The 15,077-nt window shown below is 42.7% G+C and overlaps 5 protein-coding genes across 6 annotated transcripts in view; 2 read left to right on the top strand and 3 right to left on the bottom strand.

Moving 5' to 3' along the window:
• Window positions 1-157: 157 nt before the first annotated feature.
• On the bottom strand, window positions 158-2,046 carry Ost48 (dolichyl-diphosphooligosaccharide--protein glycosyltransferase non-catalytic subunit Ost48). Its single transcript, XM_033471594.2, has 3 exons — window positions 1,797-2,046; window positions 1,007-1,633; window positions 158-936 (listed from the first exon to the last, which is right to left on the bottom strand). Exons 1-3 carry the CDS (start codon window positions 1,927-1,929, stop codon window positions 392-394), a joined length of 1,305 nt encoding a protein of 434 aa, XP_033327485.2. The 5' UTR covers window positions 1,930-2,046; the 3' UTR covers window positions 158-391.
• A 777-nt stretch (window positions 2,047-2,823) lies between these two features.
• Window positions 2,824-4,608, top strand: Gem2 (Gemin 2). 2 transcript variants are annotated; one of them, XM_033471479.2, is made up of 6 exons: window positions 2,824-2,948; window positions 3,191-3,349; window positions 3,412-3,496; window positions 3,687-3,845; window positions 3,917-4,204; window positions 4,450-4,608. In XM_033471479.2, exons 2-6 carry the CDS (start codon window positions 3,243-3,245, stop codon window positions 4,540-4,542), a joined length of 732 nt encoding a protein of 243 aa, XP_033327370.2. In that variant the 5' UTR covers window positions 2,824-2,948; window positions 3,191-3,242; the 3' UTR covers window positions 4,543-4,608. The 2 variants fall into 2 exon arrangements, with proteins under 2 accessions (XP_033327370.2, XP_076377845.1); XM_076521730.1 differs by having other exon boundaries at window positions 2,833-3,349.
• LOC117220967 (ubiquitin-like protein 4A) lies at window positions 4,228-6,031 on the bottom strand. Its single transcript, XM_033471480.2, has 3 exons — window positions 5,471-6,031; window positions 5,187-5,292; window positions 4,228-5,063 (listed from the first exon to the last, which is right to left on the bottom strand). The coding sequence occupies exons 1-3, from the start codon at window positions 5,516-5,518 to the stop codon at window positions 4,771-4,773; spliced, it is 447 nt and encodes a 148-aa protein (XP_033327371.1). The 5' UTR covers window positions 5,519-6,031; the 3' UTR covers window positions 4,228-4,770.
• A 55-nt stretch (window positions 6,032-6,086) lies between these two features.
• On the top strand, window positions 6,087-9,230 carry LOC117220964 (ribonuclease H2 subunit A). Its single transcript, XM_033471476.2, has 3 exons — window positions 6,087-6,147; window positions 6,518-6,733; window positions 6,811-9,230. The coding sequence occupies exons 2-3, from the start codon at window positions 6,584-6,586 to the stop codon at window positions 7,654-7,656; spliced, it is 996 nt and encodes a 331-aa protein (XP_033327367.2). The 5' UTR covers window positions 6,087-6,147; window positions 6,518-6,583; the 3' UTR covers window positions 7,657-9,230.
• Window positions 7,699-15,077, bottom strand: part of LOC117220965 (uncharacterized) — a 38,629-nt gene continuing 31,250 nt past the window's right edge. The window contains exons 2-6 of the mRNA XM_033471477.2: window positions 13,834-14,039; window positions 11,988-12,123; window positions 11,015-11,154; window positions 10,354-10,621; window positions 7,699-9,808 (exon numbers count right to left, since the gene is read on the bottom strand). Of these exons, the coding sequence (XP_033327368.1) occupies window positions 9,741-9,808; window positions 10,354-10,621; window positions 11,015-11,154; window positions 11,988-12,123; window positions 13,834-14,039 (818 nt within the window). The 3' untranslated portion in view covers window positions 7,699-9,740. The remainder of the gene's footprint in view (window positions 9,809-10,353; window positions 10,622-11,014; window positions 11,155-11,987; window positions 12,124-13,833; window positions 14,040-15,077) is intronic.

The raw sequence follows: 15,077 nt of genomic DNA, 5'->3' as shown, positions 1-15,077 counted from the left end.
TTTATTCAAAGTTACCGAATTTTCTGTACAGGTCTTTTAAATGTGTAAACATTGCTTTCACGTTGCATTACTCCTTTTCACACTGTTAGATTAAGCTTCGCTCGCCGGGTCACATTTGACCCGACCTCTATAAACGTCCGTATAAATCGTGCGGAAATCATTTAGGAAACTTCATTTATTCTGTATTAAAATCATTTAAAAAATCTACTAACAATGTAACAAAATATAGTATTGATAGAGAAACCAGTTCCGAGGTGAATGTTTAGTCGACCGTTCAAGAATTAAGTTAACGTGAACGATGCACAGTGCTTACGTAGTGCGACAATCGCCACTTCTTTAATGTCTCAATAAACACTTTGCTCTTTTGGCTGTGTACAGCAGACTTATGTACTCATTCAGACTTCGGCTTTGTATCCTCTTTGTAATGCAGGAATAGCAAAGAGAATAAAAATACACCTCCCATCATCGAGAAAGCGCTGACATAGTAGGGATATGCGCTAGGTATGAAACGTTCGTATTGTGTATGTTGTAGAGGTCGAACGGACACTTGTGTCGTGCTGTACAAATGTGTCAAACCGATTCGGGTGTAGTCTACTTTGAATTGGTAGACCCCGTAGACGTCGGGGATCTTGAATCTGGCCTCGTAACGGCCATTGCCGACGGGTTTCATCGTCATGCGGACGAAGGGATCGATTCGAACGAACTCCAACTGCAAATCGTTCGCTTCGTAGGGCACCCATTTGTCCGCGGACAATTTTTGGACCTCGATCGAATAGACAACGTCGTCCATAATGGTGTAGGCCGCTGGCGGTTGTACCTCGCCAGCTCTGTGATGATGCACTGTAGAAACGCGAATGACGCCATTTTCCTTGAACACCCATTTGGCGATAGCGGTCGCCACGGCCTCGTTGCTAGACTTCTCGTGTTTCTGCCTGTCTGCATAAATAATAAGTATATAAATAATGTTGCAATAGTTAGTCCAGAGATTGTGTGAGTTTCTTCTCACCTTGAACTTTCTGAATTGGACTAGTGAAAGCTTCATCACTGAAGAAATACAGCGAGCCGGAAAATACGACGCGCGCGTTATTTCTGGCTTGTAGGGCTGCTATCAACAATGTATTTTTGCCAACTGCGTGAGGGTAATCCTTTATTGGATTCTGTGGGTTGTAGGAATAGGCTGAACTGGATGCAGTCAGCAAACGCAGGATCAACGGGTTGTCTGTGTCTGCGATGAGACCTGTGCCCTGATACAGCAAAGGTTGTACCTTCTTGCTTCCAACAATTACAGGAGCATCTATCAGATTGGATGGCTCTGCAATTATTTTCGTGTGGTGGCCATTGTCTGATACATCGTAGTTCAGATGGTCTATGACTGCAGAGCCTTCCTCATCTATCTCAAAACCACAATCTGATGCTAGCTCATGTAGAGCATCCCCTGATTGGGAGGAACCCGCAACCAAAACATTTCCACCTCCGTCAATGAAGTCAGTGATGGCTTCCACACTTAAGGCACCACCAAATTCCTCCACAGTTGGGGCAAATATAATTAAGTGTTCATACAAGAACTCTCTGTACTTGGAGAGCTGCAAATTAGCGTCATCCGCTAATTTGAACGTCAGCGTGTATCCACTATCTGAAAATAAAGTTGTCTATTAATCTTTCATGTGTTAAAAAAATTAGATGGAGAACAGGGAGAAGTATTTATGTATCGATCAAACAAATGTTTTTCTTAATTCTTAAAGGAGGAAAGGATGCCGATAGAGACTGTCAACGAAAATGCCGGAATGTTTACGTACCCTGTAACGTCTTGAAAAATATCGAATGTGTTTCCTTAATGGCTAAATTGTCGAGTAGAACGAGAGTTGGTCCGCCAGCATTGGCAAGACCAACAATCGCAAATAAGTAGAAGAATTTATCCAGAAGTCTCATCGTACATATGTATCCGTCGCTTGCCACGAGACACACCGGCTCATTCGATTCTAGAGTTGTGGCACCATATCAAACACGTAACCAAACGGAAAAGCCTATGAGCGGAAGTGACATTTCAGTAAAACTTCCTAGAACAAGAAATTCTTACTAGGGCAAGAAGAAATTTCCTCTCTGTTAAGTTCGGTTACAGGTGCCTTAGCTTAAGAACTCGGATATCTAATGTATAGGGACCTACATATCCGAATTTATTCAAATATTCGAATACGCAATCGATTCAGACACGAATACATAATCAGATTCAAGTTGAGTATTTAGTTCTCATCATGCATAGTGGGATACACAAGGCCTACATGTTGACAGTGTTGCCGCTTCTTCACAGTGCATGAGGAATGAAATTCCAACTTATTTCTAGATTTCTAGTATGTTATCGTAATTATCATCAACCCATAATTATCCTATTATGAAGTGCAATTTTTCAGTTTTAATTTGAGCTATCTAAAGTTGAAAAATGTCAACGGGAAGGCATTGCAATTTAATTTTTAGTTAATCATTATTGCAATTGATAATAGCGCCCCTTGCGGGAAGTTTAGAAAGCTTCTTTCGACCTCCGTACAGCGCCAAAACATGTAGTGGCAAAACGCCCAAACTTCTCGCCAATTTTGTTTTTAATTTGCTCTGCTAGATGGTGCCAGATGAAGAAAGTCGACATACGACTGTGGTGCCTCCCTTGACAAGACCGTCAAGCTTTCTTCCAAAGAGTTCCGCAAATTCACACCAGGTGGCGACATTTACATTAGTCGCCTGTGTCGGTCACGTTGCCCAACAGTTTGGGCGTTTTGACACTACGGGTTTTGGCGCTGTACGGACTCTCTTGGAAGCTTCAAGATTTTCCCACAAGAGGCGTTACTGTCGCCGTCGACATTTACATATATAATAAGAAAATAATATTTTAATGCTTTCACGTTGATATTTTTTAACTTTCGATAGCTCATATCGAAGCTGGAAAATTGCACTTTATGGTAGGCTAATTGAGAGTTTGTAATTAATTACGGTAAAACAATAAAATCTAAAAATTATTAGCGACTCTATCCACTACTATTTGTGCAATACTTTAATAAATGTTTCTTTAGCAAATGTTAGTTGAATAATAAATAATTAATCGATATTTATATACGTCTACATATAATTGCTTCTAAAGTATTGACGAGCTACCGAAATTAAAAAATCTTATATCCCAAAATTTACCCTATCCTTTGAACAGTCTCTTGCAAGTTTTCTATCGTAAGGTTAACCGAGAATAAAAAGAAAGCAAAATGACTGATTGTTTACAAGAGCCTGCTTTCCTTATTGGCGACATCGACGGTGACATAAATCTATCCTTACCACCAACTTCCGGAGAAGAGTATATAAAAAGAGTGGTGTAAGTAATTACATAGTTTTACCGTGGGTTTATTTATCAGATATCACTGGTTTACATTGTAGAATCGAAGCACAACAATGTGCGGATGTTGTAGTGGCAAACATCGATCGAAGTCAATTTGTACAGCCTACTATCAATGTTCAACCTGTAAGTGTACAGACACCATTTTTCGAAATTCCGTTTTAACAACAAATTAGTGGAGTATGTAAACTATATTCCTAAAATGTCTGGTATCACTTTACTCGAACAAATCTTGCCAAGAACGTACAGGCAAAGAGTAAAGTTGTGCCAAACATTAAAGGAGCAATCTGTGGAATAATAATACAAGCACAAAAAGTTATCAGGATGTATGGAAGCACCATCATGCCTAGGACCAACATTAGATTGGCAGCAGTATCAATTCTCGGACTTCTCTAATGTGAGGCTATACATTAGTCAACTTAAAGACGAAATTCAGTCGTCCAAACGGAAATGGAAACCCCCTTCTATTAATTTGGTACATATAAATATATTTTCTGGATGGTTCAACTATCCAATTTTCCTACTATTTGATGTTTAATTTTACAGCCAGATATAGATGATGAAAAGGGTTGGATTCAATTCTGTTTGGGCACTTATGAGGGGGAGAAAAAAACTGATCCTACCCTGAATACGGTATTTTCCTTGAATCAACCAATGGTAGAACAAATCCTGGAGTATTTGATAGACTATGTAGAAGTGGAGAAAGAAATAATCCACAAATTAGGCCAGTGGTTGTATGCACTACTGGCCATTCTGGAGATGCCGTTAACCCCCGAAATGTGTTCCTGCTTGCGGAGTCTGGCCAGAACATGTTCGATCATCCGCGCGAATTCGGTAAAGCATAATTGACCAGTCAGTTTTTCAATTTTTTAACAAATCAATTTTATTGCATAGTAGTATATAAAATTTGCCATTTACGTAATCATTCGAGTAATCGCGGGAAATAATTTAAATGAAGATTAATTGAAATTACGATCGATATTAAGAGAAGGTATAAAACGATTCGTTGAACTTCGAGCAAATTCTTAATTTGCCCGTGAACTCCATTGGTTTTTGCTACTGTTGTTTCTTTTTTCTAGATAAACTTGGAAGTACACGAAATTGGGGCACTGAATTTATTCATATGCCTAGTAGCAAGGTATTTTCGTCAGTTGGACATGGCGGATCCATAGGAGTCCATTTCCTGAAGTGCAGTTACAATTCTACTTGTATGTTTTAATAAAATCGATTTTTTCATACATTCAGAATTATGTTTCTTCTTGTGTATCATCTCCGCGGTCTATCTCAAGATCGTGCTAACGAATTTTTTTTCGTTCGGAATACAACCATGCAACGTTTTAATTAAATAAAGTGTATTACAGTAATCAAATAATAAGCAAAGTTGGAAAATCCAAGTATCCTTAATCTATGTTCTCTTGGTCCTGGAGCAACGCGGTTGCTAATCGTTCTAAGTCGTCGTAGCTAAGATTGTTCACTTTGTTCTCCAGGTCTTCGATTAATTCATTGACTATAGATTCCGTGACCGGCTCTGTGTAATAATGCCTCAAAACTCTGGATATCTCATCTCTCAAAACGTTCGTCCCTGTTTTACGAACTGGCATCGTCCATTTGCTAGGTCCTTCCTCGGCCTTAACCAACAAGTTCAGTTTACTGCCATCTTTAATATCCGGGTAAAAGCTCAAAGGGTTCGTATCTGAAAAAAAAGTGTATAAAATAACATTTTAGAGTCCTTAGATTTAAATTCGGGTACTCGGACGTCCTATTATTTGGATTTAAGTTCGGGCGTCTGTCTAAAGCGATTTGGTTTATAGCTTACCAGCTAGTGTTTTGCCAGTGTGCAATAATTTCTGTTGCGGTACCTCTATGTCTAAAAGATCGCTGATCTTTTGTTTCAGTTGAAGCACCGTGTCTGAGGGCATAATCTGAAAATTAAATGAAATTGCAGGTAACTACGAGAGCTGTGACGTTATCGATAAAAAGTAATGAAAAATTTGTAGCATCGTACAAAGTAATATGACCGAACAATAACAATCACGACGACAAAAAATTCGCCCGCGAAATAGAGAAGAATAAAAACGAATCGAAATGTTTGTTACTCACGTCAACAACGCATTCTTTTCCGTGGAGCTTCTTCACGGTAATTTTCATGATGCCATGTGCTCGCTATAACGAGCGGTAATCGACACGAGAACGTGGTAATCAAATTCTTGGAGAGAATCGGGACTTAAACGAGGTGACTAACAGTCCAAGCATTTTATTTCTAGGTTAGGTCAGAGTTTCCCACAATACCTGTATAACACGGTTTCATCAACTGTATGTATTTTTACCGAAGACAAACGTTAACGCATTCTCAGAACCACAGCCAAGGAAAAGCTTTCGAAACGCGATGGTCTCTGTCTACAGCGGATGGTTTATCGATACGCAAAGCGCCATTGAAGTGTCCCCCGATTTCCCCCTTCTATACCAATCGATCGTTTAATCACGTGTCGGATGAACAGTCTTCAAACGATGCCGCAATTTTTAAATTTTTCGGATGACGATCAAGATGATTTTTCAATCCTGCTGAGACTACTCGCAGTTAACGAAAATGCAATCTAATTTTCATGTTATGATGTTTAATGCCCGATTCCCAGCGCCGCACAGTGGCGAAAATGTCCGAAATCTTGGACAAAATGGACGTATGTACATGCAAGCAGTGTTGCCGCTTTACGCAGCATAGGGCTCTAGTTTATTTTTTATTTCATGTGTCCTCGATTTCAGTAATTTTCCAGCTGATGGTAAAATTTATAAATTGTTTTTAAACGTCCGATATTGGGCAATATTGGGCGTTTTCAGCTGCTTCGATGCTGTACGGACCTCATTTGCTGCGCTTCAAAATTATCCCGGAAGAACCACTATTGCATGAATAATTAGCTATAAAAAACAATGCATCATTGCTTTCCCGTTGATATTATTAACGTTCGTTAGCTCAAATTAAACGTGAAAACTTGCACTTCAGGATATGCTAATTTTAGTTTGCTTACAATCACGATAACACACAGGAAAAATCTAAAAATAAATAAACTAAATATGTGTGGTCATTTTGGACAAATTCGCCATTTTATTTCGATACGACTTATCGATAGCATCTGAATTTTTGGCGGTTAGTCTAAACATTTTCAGGTTAAGTGTTCCATAGTTCGCGTCCCTTGTTGTGAGTAAGCTGACGATATCATGGAAGATACGAAAGAGAACAAAGACGAAACGAAATCGGAGGAGAATGGCGCGGATTCCTTGAACAATTCTCAAATTACCCATAGGGGAGACTTGACTCCGTATTTGAAAGCCTGGGACCACAGCATCAACAAGGTTTACTTGTCGAAGGTATGCGTCAAAATAATGTAAACAATCGTCTTTCAACAATTGTCATTCGAAACTTTAAACTATGCCCTACACCCTAGGTTCCGCAAATTTGTAAAGACGAGCCATGCCAGTTGGGTATTGACGAGGCTGGTCGTGGACCAGTCCTCGGCCCTATGGTTTACGGGATCGCCTACGCTCCGCTTTCCGAGAAAAAGCTTCTGGTAGATCTAGGATGCGCTGATTCGAAAAGTTTGACGGAAGAGAAGAGGGACGATATTTTCGATGAAATTTGTAAACATGGGGAGACCATGGGTTGGGCTGTGGATGTGATATCACCCAACACCATATCCAACAGCATGTACCGTAGAAGTAAAACTTCCCTTAATGAGGTGTCCATGGTCTCTGCTATTGAATTGGCTCAGAGGGTGATAGAGGAAGGAGCCAGAATCACAGAGATCTATGTGGACACAGTGGGCAAGCCAGAGAAATACCAGGCCAGATTGGAGCAGATCTTCCCAGGCCTGAAAATAGTGGTAGCAAAGAAGGCTGACTCCACCTACCCTATTGTAAGTGCAGCCAGTATCTGTGCCAAGGTTTCTCGTGACCATGCCATCAGGGCATGGCAGTTCCTTGAGGGAGACATCAATTCAGAGTACGGGAGTGGTTACCCGAATGACCCAGAGACCAAGAAGTGGCTTTCTCAGCATGTGGACCCTGTGTTTGGGTTCCCACGTATAGTCAGATTCAGCTGGTCCACTGCAGAAAAGATTTTAGAGTCTCAGGCCCTGTCTGTGGAGTGGGAGGAAGTGGAGGATGCACCAGCACCCGGGGAGCAGAAGATCTCGAACTTCTTTGTCAAATCTCCGGCAAGGTCCTGCCAGTCTCAGAGAAAGAGGCATGCCTTTTTCTCTCAGAGGTGTCTGTTCAGCACCTCCACCTTCTGATGGCACGTTTTGATCGGTTGTTATAAATAAGGGAACACGCTGTCGGTTGTTCGTCGACGTGAATTCGTCGGGTTTATTATCAGAACGTTAAGTTAAAGATAAAAGTCGATCCGATTTATGTACATATGTACAGACTGCACGTCCTTACGCTTAAACCGTACACAAAGTGTGGCAGTACGAGGCAGTACGACGTCAACTCTACACACCCTATGTGTGCTGGCGGTTAAGTAACAATTAGGAATGTTATAGCGCGGATGTTCTTTGGTGAAACACACGCCTACACGATCGCTCACATTCGTACATACACGCATGCATAAAACCTCACATACGGCTCACGATAACTCTAGGATATAACGTATCATTGCTGCCGATTAATAGCGACTAGATTGATAAAAGCTACGACGTGAGAAACCGTTTTAATTCTCACCGGGCTGAGTAGTCTGCTTTCGTTCTCTGGCGACTGGACGATAGAAACACTCGTGTACAATTATGTTTATAAATAATTCGGGCACGCACGCCCTCGCAGTCACACTGGCGTTGCGGTGATTACACTGTTCAACGCTTCTCGGACCTCTAACTTGCAAAGTTCTAGTCGGAATTCTTCTCTGAACTCGACTGAACGGATTGACACAGCTTAATGTTGCCACATTAGTCCTGGATAATTATTGAAATGAAAAGAATGCCAAAAATGCGTTGATCTCCGCATATTTTCCCATTTTTCTCGTGAAGAAAGACGGTGGGGGAAGAATCTGACTACACTATGCGAAGGAGCAGATAATTTCTTTATGGAATTATATCAAATTTCTTTTGTTCAAGAGATAACAATGAAACTGTTCGGAGGAAACGTGTAACGTTTGACGTATATAACTCCTGTTGAAGTATTTTACAAGGAAATTGTTTGCTCTGTTATGCGGTGTAGTTAAATTTCTCTCTGCATCTATGATTCCAGAGATAAACCGAAAAATATCACAAGATCATGCGTGATCATTTAATTGAACCTATCTTCTTGGAACGGAAGCGAAGAAAGGTTTACGAAATAGCTACTGCAAGTTAGAAATCCGAAAGAAGTCATAGTCTGTTGAACAGCATTAATTCCCCATGATGAATTTCGTGTCCATTTTGACCCATGCGGATTATTCGCGTTATTAAAAAAATTGTACAATGTTGTATCAACGAAAGCTTTAGCATAATTTAATATTCTCGATTTCTCATTTTTATAAAACAATTGGCGAAAGCTTCGATATTAACAATAAAGATCTGTTAATTAATAAATGATGGAAAATTCTCTCGTGAACGACAACAGCTAGCAATTTCAGTCAGAATGGACTCGAAGTTCGCTGACTGAGGCTGGACCGTTCACACTCGTTCGAGGTTTCATTCCTCCCCCCCACCTCTCGTTGTGTCCCGATTTCGCAAGTAACAAAGAAGAGGGTGGGAGAAATGCTAGGGTGAAATATGCACGCTCTCCCATGCCCGGGGACACACAGACGACGATAGATTCTTATAAATTTCGGTTGTGATTAAACTCTGTCCACTGCATCGTGTCAACGACTGAATAAAAACTCTTAAACAACCATGCTCGATCATCTTTTTTTTCCTTAAGTCGTACCAGAAATCTGTTCGTCGACGTCTTCGGAATTAATCGAAACAAAAACTGAACGAACAGCCAATTGCCGACAAATCAATTTGCAATTAAAGCTACCGCCGGATTCTTAATAACTGATTTCCAATAAATTCGTCGAGAACTTTAAAAAAGATCTATGAAACCCGTATCAAGATCTTTGCACGCCAAATCCGTAAAAATTTTCCATAAATGGCAACAGTGGGGCAGACTCCTGGTTCGACGGTTGCACGCAACCCCTCGTCCTAACATCCTAACGTTAAGTGTGTACTTAAGTATATAGATTCATATACTTTGGTTTACGTCCCGCTAACTCCACTAACTGCTTCTTTATAAAAAATAGAAACAACACGGTTAATTTAGTACACAGCGATCTTCGCGCAGCTTCCTTCGGAGGCCTGACCGGGGACCGGGGGTGGAGGATCGGGGATGAGCACGAGCGACAACACCAGGCCTCCTTTTCTTATCGCAGCACAAACAGGCCGACGATCATCGTCAGGATACAGGGTGCTAACGTGCTGCTTCCGCTTCCTGAAGAAACAAAGCAAAAGCGAAATTTAAAAAAATTCTTTTCACGCAAGAAGAACGGAATAAATACGAATGAAACCTGGGGATGGTAAAATTGGCCGGCAAAAAATTCTGAATCACGTCTGTTTTAAATTATTAACAAAAATTGGCTGGCTTGGAAATTCGATTACATCGGCTGGCAAAAAATTCTGGGGCTGGATCGATGCAGTCGGGAAGGGGTTGCACCTTGAGGGTGCACCTGACGTCGCCGGCGACGTAATTCATAGCTTTTTTCGGCGGCATTTCGCTGATACGAGTCGTTTGAGCGGCTTCCTCGCGATTCATTGATCACAGGGTGGCGTAATAGAGGTTCCATTGAGCCCTTATACAGGATGGCCCGAAAGTTCGACGACGGTTCATCCCCGAAATACACCTGAGACTTTAGACCAAAGTGCTTTTCCTTCCGTCAGCAGAAGCGGGAAGGTTAGACATTTTCGAAAAGTGAACGAAATTAGGGGAACAACGCGCCGAAATTTGCTGGCGTGCCCCGAAGAAAATTGGCCACCCACCTCCCAAGATATGTTCGGCGTGCGTGTGCCCTTGCGCTCTTGTCTCCCTGCTCTCCATTACCGGCATCTTGAGGGGCCTTTCACCCTCTATGCTGAGCTCGTTCGATTTCCAATACACGGTCGCTATCGTCGCCAGACATTTGATCTTCAGGTCTCCCCTTTTGAAGTGCTTCGTACGCAGACGGAACTCCAGGCCGAGCACCGCCGTCTCCAGACCATCGCGATCCACCTCCGTGATGTGGGGCCCCTTCAAGTACTGCGGGTCGACCTGACGCAACCAAAAAACCGGCCTGGTACATCTCTCTAATCCTCGTCTGGCAGTTTTCGTACCGGGGAGGGTTGCAACACCAGTCAATAGCCTAGCACTTTAATTGGAACTTTTCAATGCACTCTCGAAGATCTAATCTTCGTCGAACAATGTCTGCGAAATAATACTCCATCGGGATCAAAGGACACTTCCCGCTGTCGAATTAACAAGATTCTTAGTAGCAAAGTTGCTTCAAGTAGCAAAGGAATTTTGTTAAGGTCGGGGTTCAAGGTGATGCTTATGCAGATCTAACCAAGTTGATAAGGTTGTTCGCTACGGTGACGTCATTGTGGGCGTCGTTCTCACGCATTCTAACGGGCCGCAGTCATGGGGGATTCCCCGTAAGTGACTTACAGGTTCCCCGTTGATGAACCAGCTGAGCATGGCGGCCGGTTTGGACTTCGCCGAAGTGCAATTGAACCGCACCACGTCGCCGACCTGATAACGATGCCTGCCCGGTCTTCCGGTGATAACGGGCCCGTCTTCCGGCAGGGCTGAAAGTTTCCAGAGGCTCGTTAGCACCTTTCAAATGCCCCGGAGCCTGTACTAACCCCCGGCCTTTCTATTCAAAATGTATCTATACTTCGTCATACTTCGCGACGCAGGATTCCTTATCAGATTTCGACATTATTTCACTCGCGGGATCTCTATCAGCGTTTCCATCGTACTGATGGGACTCTAAAAAGAGGGAGGGCAGAGGCAATGCTCTAGATTTGTTACCATTGTTGCTGATTATCTGATCCAGTTAAATGTTTTCTGGCGAGTATACTCGTCGCAATACAAAATGTTGCGATTTCTTCGTTGCGAGCAAACTCGTGAAAAAAGCTAACTGGCTAATAAGGATGTACAGGGAGTCCCAAAGTTATGGTACTTCTAAGAAATGAGGGGTTCCTGAGGTCATTTGGAGTAACTTTTGCCTCAGCGAAAATGTAATCCGCCGTTTTGTTTACGAGTTATTAACGAAAAACAGTGACCAATGAGAGGCGAGATCAGTTGGCTTGGCCGCCATGCGCCAGTCGAGCTGGCCTCTCATTGGCCAGTGTTTTTGATTAATAACTCGTAAACAAAGCCGTGGATTGCATTTTCGCCAAGGAAAAAGTTACTTCAAATAACCTCAGGAACCTCTCATTTCCCAGAAGCACCATAATTTTGGGACACCCTGTATGCATTCCTTATTAAATTATAATAAAAGCGTTTAGTTTAAATGAAGTATAAAGAAAATCAAACACGTACAGTATAATTACAGTAATTTAAATACTTTTCTAAGAGATTGCAATAACTAACTGGTTATATAAAAGTTGGCATGTTGGAATAACGATGATCTTACCGACAACCAGCATGTCCGAGTGATCGGAGACCGTTTGGAAAGATGGCGCTTCGGCGGACACCTCGCATCTGTATCTCCCGGTGCTCATTAGGTTCACGGAATAGAGAACGACCGAGCTGTCGGTGGAATTGTGAATCTGAAAGAAGAAGAAGAACAGGCGTGTCCTGGCCAATTAACCGAGCAATTAACCCGGACGGTGTTCTCCGAATCGTTCGAGCCCGAGGATTCGTGGAACATCGTCGATTGGTGGCTGCTCCGGGGGACCGGGAGGGGGGAGGGGTGGGAGACTTGCGGCGTGGTTAGGGTGGAAAACGTGACCGTTAAATGGAAGTTGTACATCTCTTTGACGAGGGACCCAGACCAGCGAACCCGTTCAACAAAACCGCTCCTCCGTCGTAAATCTTTTATTATTTTAATCGATATTTAACAAAACGCGAAGAACCTCTTATCTATTTGTGGCGGACCTTCGCCGGAATCGATAAAGTTCAAGGCGCGGGGTGAGCAGAAAAAACAAAGGCTGACCGTTCCCTCGAAATCCCCATCATCGAGATCGGCAACAATTTTAACAATAAATTTTTCTACGAGGTCTTGAATCGTGGAACCTTCATTGAATAGTTGTCGATGTTCGAGCTTCTGTAACTTCGTCAGAAATAATTGTACGACAATGGCCTGTAGCTCGTTTCAAAGGGCAAATGTTCCCCTTTAAGCATGTACCAGCCATTTTGCTGCAGAATCTTTTTCATTTTCGGTAGCAGCGCGATGACCAACAATTCTACTTCCTCGAAAATTTTCCGAATTTGCGGATCTGTGGCGCAATCGAAAAATTTTGCTCCCGAGTGAAATCAACATGGTTTTGTAGCACGAAGCCATCTCTGTCCGACGAGCACAAAAACATCGATCTACAATTTTTTATTACCATTTTATGGCACTTTGAATCGGAACTGTGAAATTGGCATTTTTAGTGGGGTCGCTAAACGCTGCACGAAAACTTCACCATGTTCATAGTGCCGTGACTTCTCGGAAAATAATCGTAGAGCAATGATCTTTAGCTCATTTTAAAGGGTGAATACTGAGCTTCCGAACAGCTTAACTTGTTTTTGGCAAAAAAATTGTGCGCACTTGGCAAAAACTGGAAAGCAAAAGTTCGCATTTGATGTAATTCTACAAATTCAGACTTTTGTGCGAACTGCAAAAAATTTTATATCGACAAAAAGTTATTGGTCTTTTGTAGTCCGGAGTCTCCTCTTTCTAACGAGACCAAAAGCGTTGAGCTAGGATTTTTTTTCGCCGTTTGTCGTGGCTTTGAATCGGAAGCGTGGCGTAGGCATTTTTCAACGTAATCCACAGAGCCGCTAAATGTTAAGCGAAAAGTTCACTGTGTTCAAAGTGTCATAACTTCTCGCAAAAAGATCGTATTACAATGCACCTTAGCACATTTTAAAGAACGATGTTCCCCCTTTTAACTTCTTCCAGTTGTTTTGATCTACGATTTTTTCCGGTTACTTTATCGCATATCGAATAAGGACACTGTCGCCGACGCTAAATCTCCGAACAAAAAAGTATCCAACGCAAAAGCAATCCCTTTAAGGAGACAATATCGCGCTGCTGCTAAAAGCGGATATTTTTCTCGTTAAAATGAGCCCAGGTAGATCGTTGTTGGATTACTTTTCAGAAAGTTACGACGCTTTTAGTCCGAATAATTTGTGCAACCGAGATTCAACGATGATCCTTTAATTTTGATTGTCAGCGTATAAAAGGAGAGAAGCTTTAAATAGAAAGTGGAGGCAGGTACTGCAGTGCATTGGCCACGGGGGCAAGAGAAAAATCAATAGGAAGTAATTCTTACGTTCGCCGTGACACCAGGCAGCTGAAAGACGAGTACCGGCGGCTTGTCCTGCGGCACGAATCGGTAGAACTCGTTCCCATCTTTGTACCACTTCACCGAGTACAGGACTTCACCGTCCAGGTTGAAGTTGCACTCAAGCCGGATAGTTTGGCCACGGACCACGTGCTGAGGAACGACCAGGTCCAGCATCCTCAGCGCGTCCATGTCTTCGTCCCCAAAACAAACGAAATCCCCAAGTCAATCATCTGCCTCGTACCATCAATTTTAATCTCGCGTTCCATCGTCCTCGCCGCGAATTCGGAAACGAAAAAACTGTCGTTCGACAGTCCGATGTATGCACTTTAACTACGGACACTTGATCTTTTATTCATGGTGTCCCATTTTTCGGAAAAAGAAAGATGCGACGCGGCTGTATATGCCACAGCACCAGGAAGCTCTTTGGCATCGCTTATTGACTTCGACGCTACATTGCACCGTTGTCGGTACAAATGCGGGGGAAAAATGTTTTCTAACAGTTCAATGTACGCACTTTAACGGTGCATACTTGTATTTCGATGCGCAGTGTCTCGTTCCTCGAAAAAAAAATTGTAAAGTGACCCTATGCGTCTCGAGATCGAGAAACTCCGAAGTTTCCGCTAACGTTCTCCATCTTCGACGGAAGATTTCGGAAGGATCGATTCCCAGGTGGGTCGCGAGCTATTACGGGACTTTTCTGTTACTCTTTTCCGAGGGACTATCGACGTCGAGCGGGGACGATCGACGAGACTTTCGTCTTATCGCGAGAAAGGGGGATGATGGATGGATCTGTCTCGCCGGAAGAGTTATCGAAGAATACTTTTCCCGGCGAGCGGAGCCACCGGAAATGCAGTTCAGTTCCGCGCGCGTTAAGACAGCTCAGAACTTCGGAGAAAATTCACTCCTTTTCTCTCTCTTTCTCTCACGGCCGACGAACAATCGAACCGTGACAGCGATAATCGCGTCCCGCCGATGAATCGCTCGGATACCGTTCGGAAGCCGTTCTCACGCGTGTTTGCTCATCTCGGAGACAATTCCGTTGAATTGTCTGGCTTTTAACCTTGCCGCGCTGCATTCTTACTATTTTCCACGTGCAATCATTGCGCGAGATTAATGACAAGATCGCTTCTCGCCGCCGCAATTAAAAGCACGCCTGTATCGCGCGGCTGGAAAAAACCGCGGTCATGATATGTATAATTAATTTAGAGCAATGTCACCGAGGTTAATTG

This window comes from Megalopta genalis, chromosome 5, assembly GCF_051020955.1.
Source record: "Megalopta genalis isolate 19385.01 chromosome 5, iyMegGena1_principal, whole genome shotgun sequence".
Lineage (NCBI taxonomy): Eukaryota > Metazoa > Arthropoda > Insecta > Hymenoptera > Halictidae > Megalopta > Megalopta genalis.
The sequence above is the reverse complement of the archived record's forward strand: the minus strand, read 5'-3'. Positions and strand labels throughout refer to the sequence as shown.

Bases quoted from the DNA above. Each gene is read 5' to 3' on its own strand.
- Ost48 (XM_033471594.2), bottom strand. From the start codon at position 1,929: ATGAGACTTCTGGATAAATTCTTCTACTTATTTGCGATTGTTGGTCTT. The intron at 1,634-1,796 runs GTACGTAAACAT...CTTTATTTTCAG, and splicing joins ATTTTTCAAGACGTTACAGG to ATAGTGGATACACGCTGACG. The intron at 937-1,006 runs GTGAGAAGAAAC...TTATTTATGCAG, and splicing joins TCCAATTCAGAAAGTTCAAG to ACAGGCAGAAACACGAGAAG.
- Gem2 (XM_033471479.2), top strand. From the start codon at position 3,243: ATGACTGATTGTTTACAAGAGCCTGCTTTCCTTATTGGCGACATCGAC. The intron at 3,846-3,916 runs GTACATATAAAT...TTAATTTTACAG, and splicing joins AACCCCCTTCTATTAATTTG to CCAGATATAGATGATGAAAA. The intron at 4,205-4,449 runs GTAAAGCATAAT...TCTTTTTTCTAG, and splicing joins CGATCATCCGCGCGAATTCG to ATAAACTTGGAAGTACACGA.
- LOC117220967 (XM_033471480.2), bottom strand. From the start codon at position 5,518: ATGAAAATTACCGTGAAGAAGCTCCACGGAAAAGAATGCGTTGTTGAC. The intron at 5,293-5,470 runs GTGAGTAACAAA...TTTAATTTTCAG, and splicing joins GAAAAGAATGCGTTGTTGAC to ATTATGCCCTCAGACACGGT. The intron at 5,064-5,186 runs GTAAGCTATAAA...CTTTTTTTTCAG, and splicing joins CACTGGCAAAACACTAGCTG to ATACGAACCCTTTGAGCTTT.
- LOC117220964 (XM_033471476.2), top strand. From the start codon at position 6,584: ATGGAAGATACGAAAGAGAACAAAGACGAAACGAAATCGGAGGAGAAT. The intron at 6,734-6,810 runs GTATGCGTCAAA...CCTACACCCTAG, and splicing joins ACAAGGTTTACTTGTCGAAG to GTTCCGCAAATTTGTAAAGA.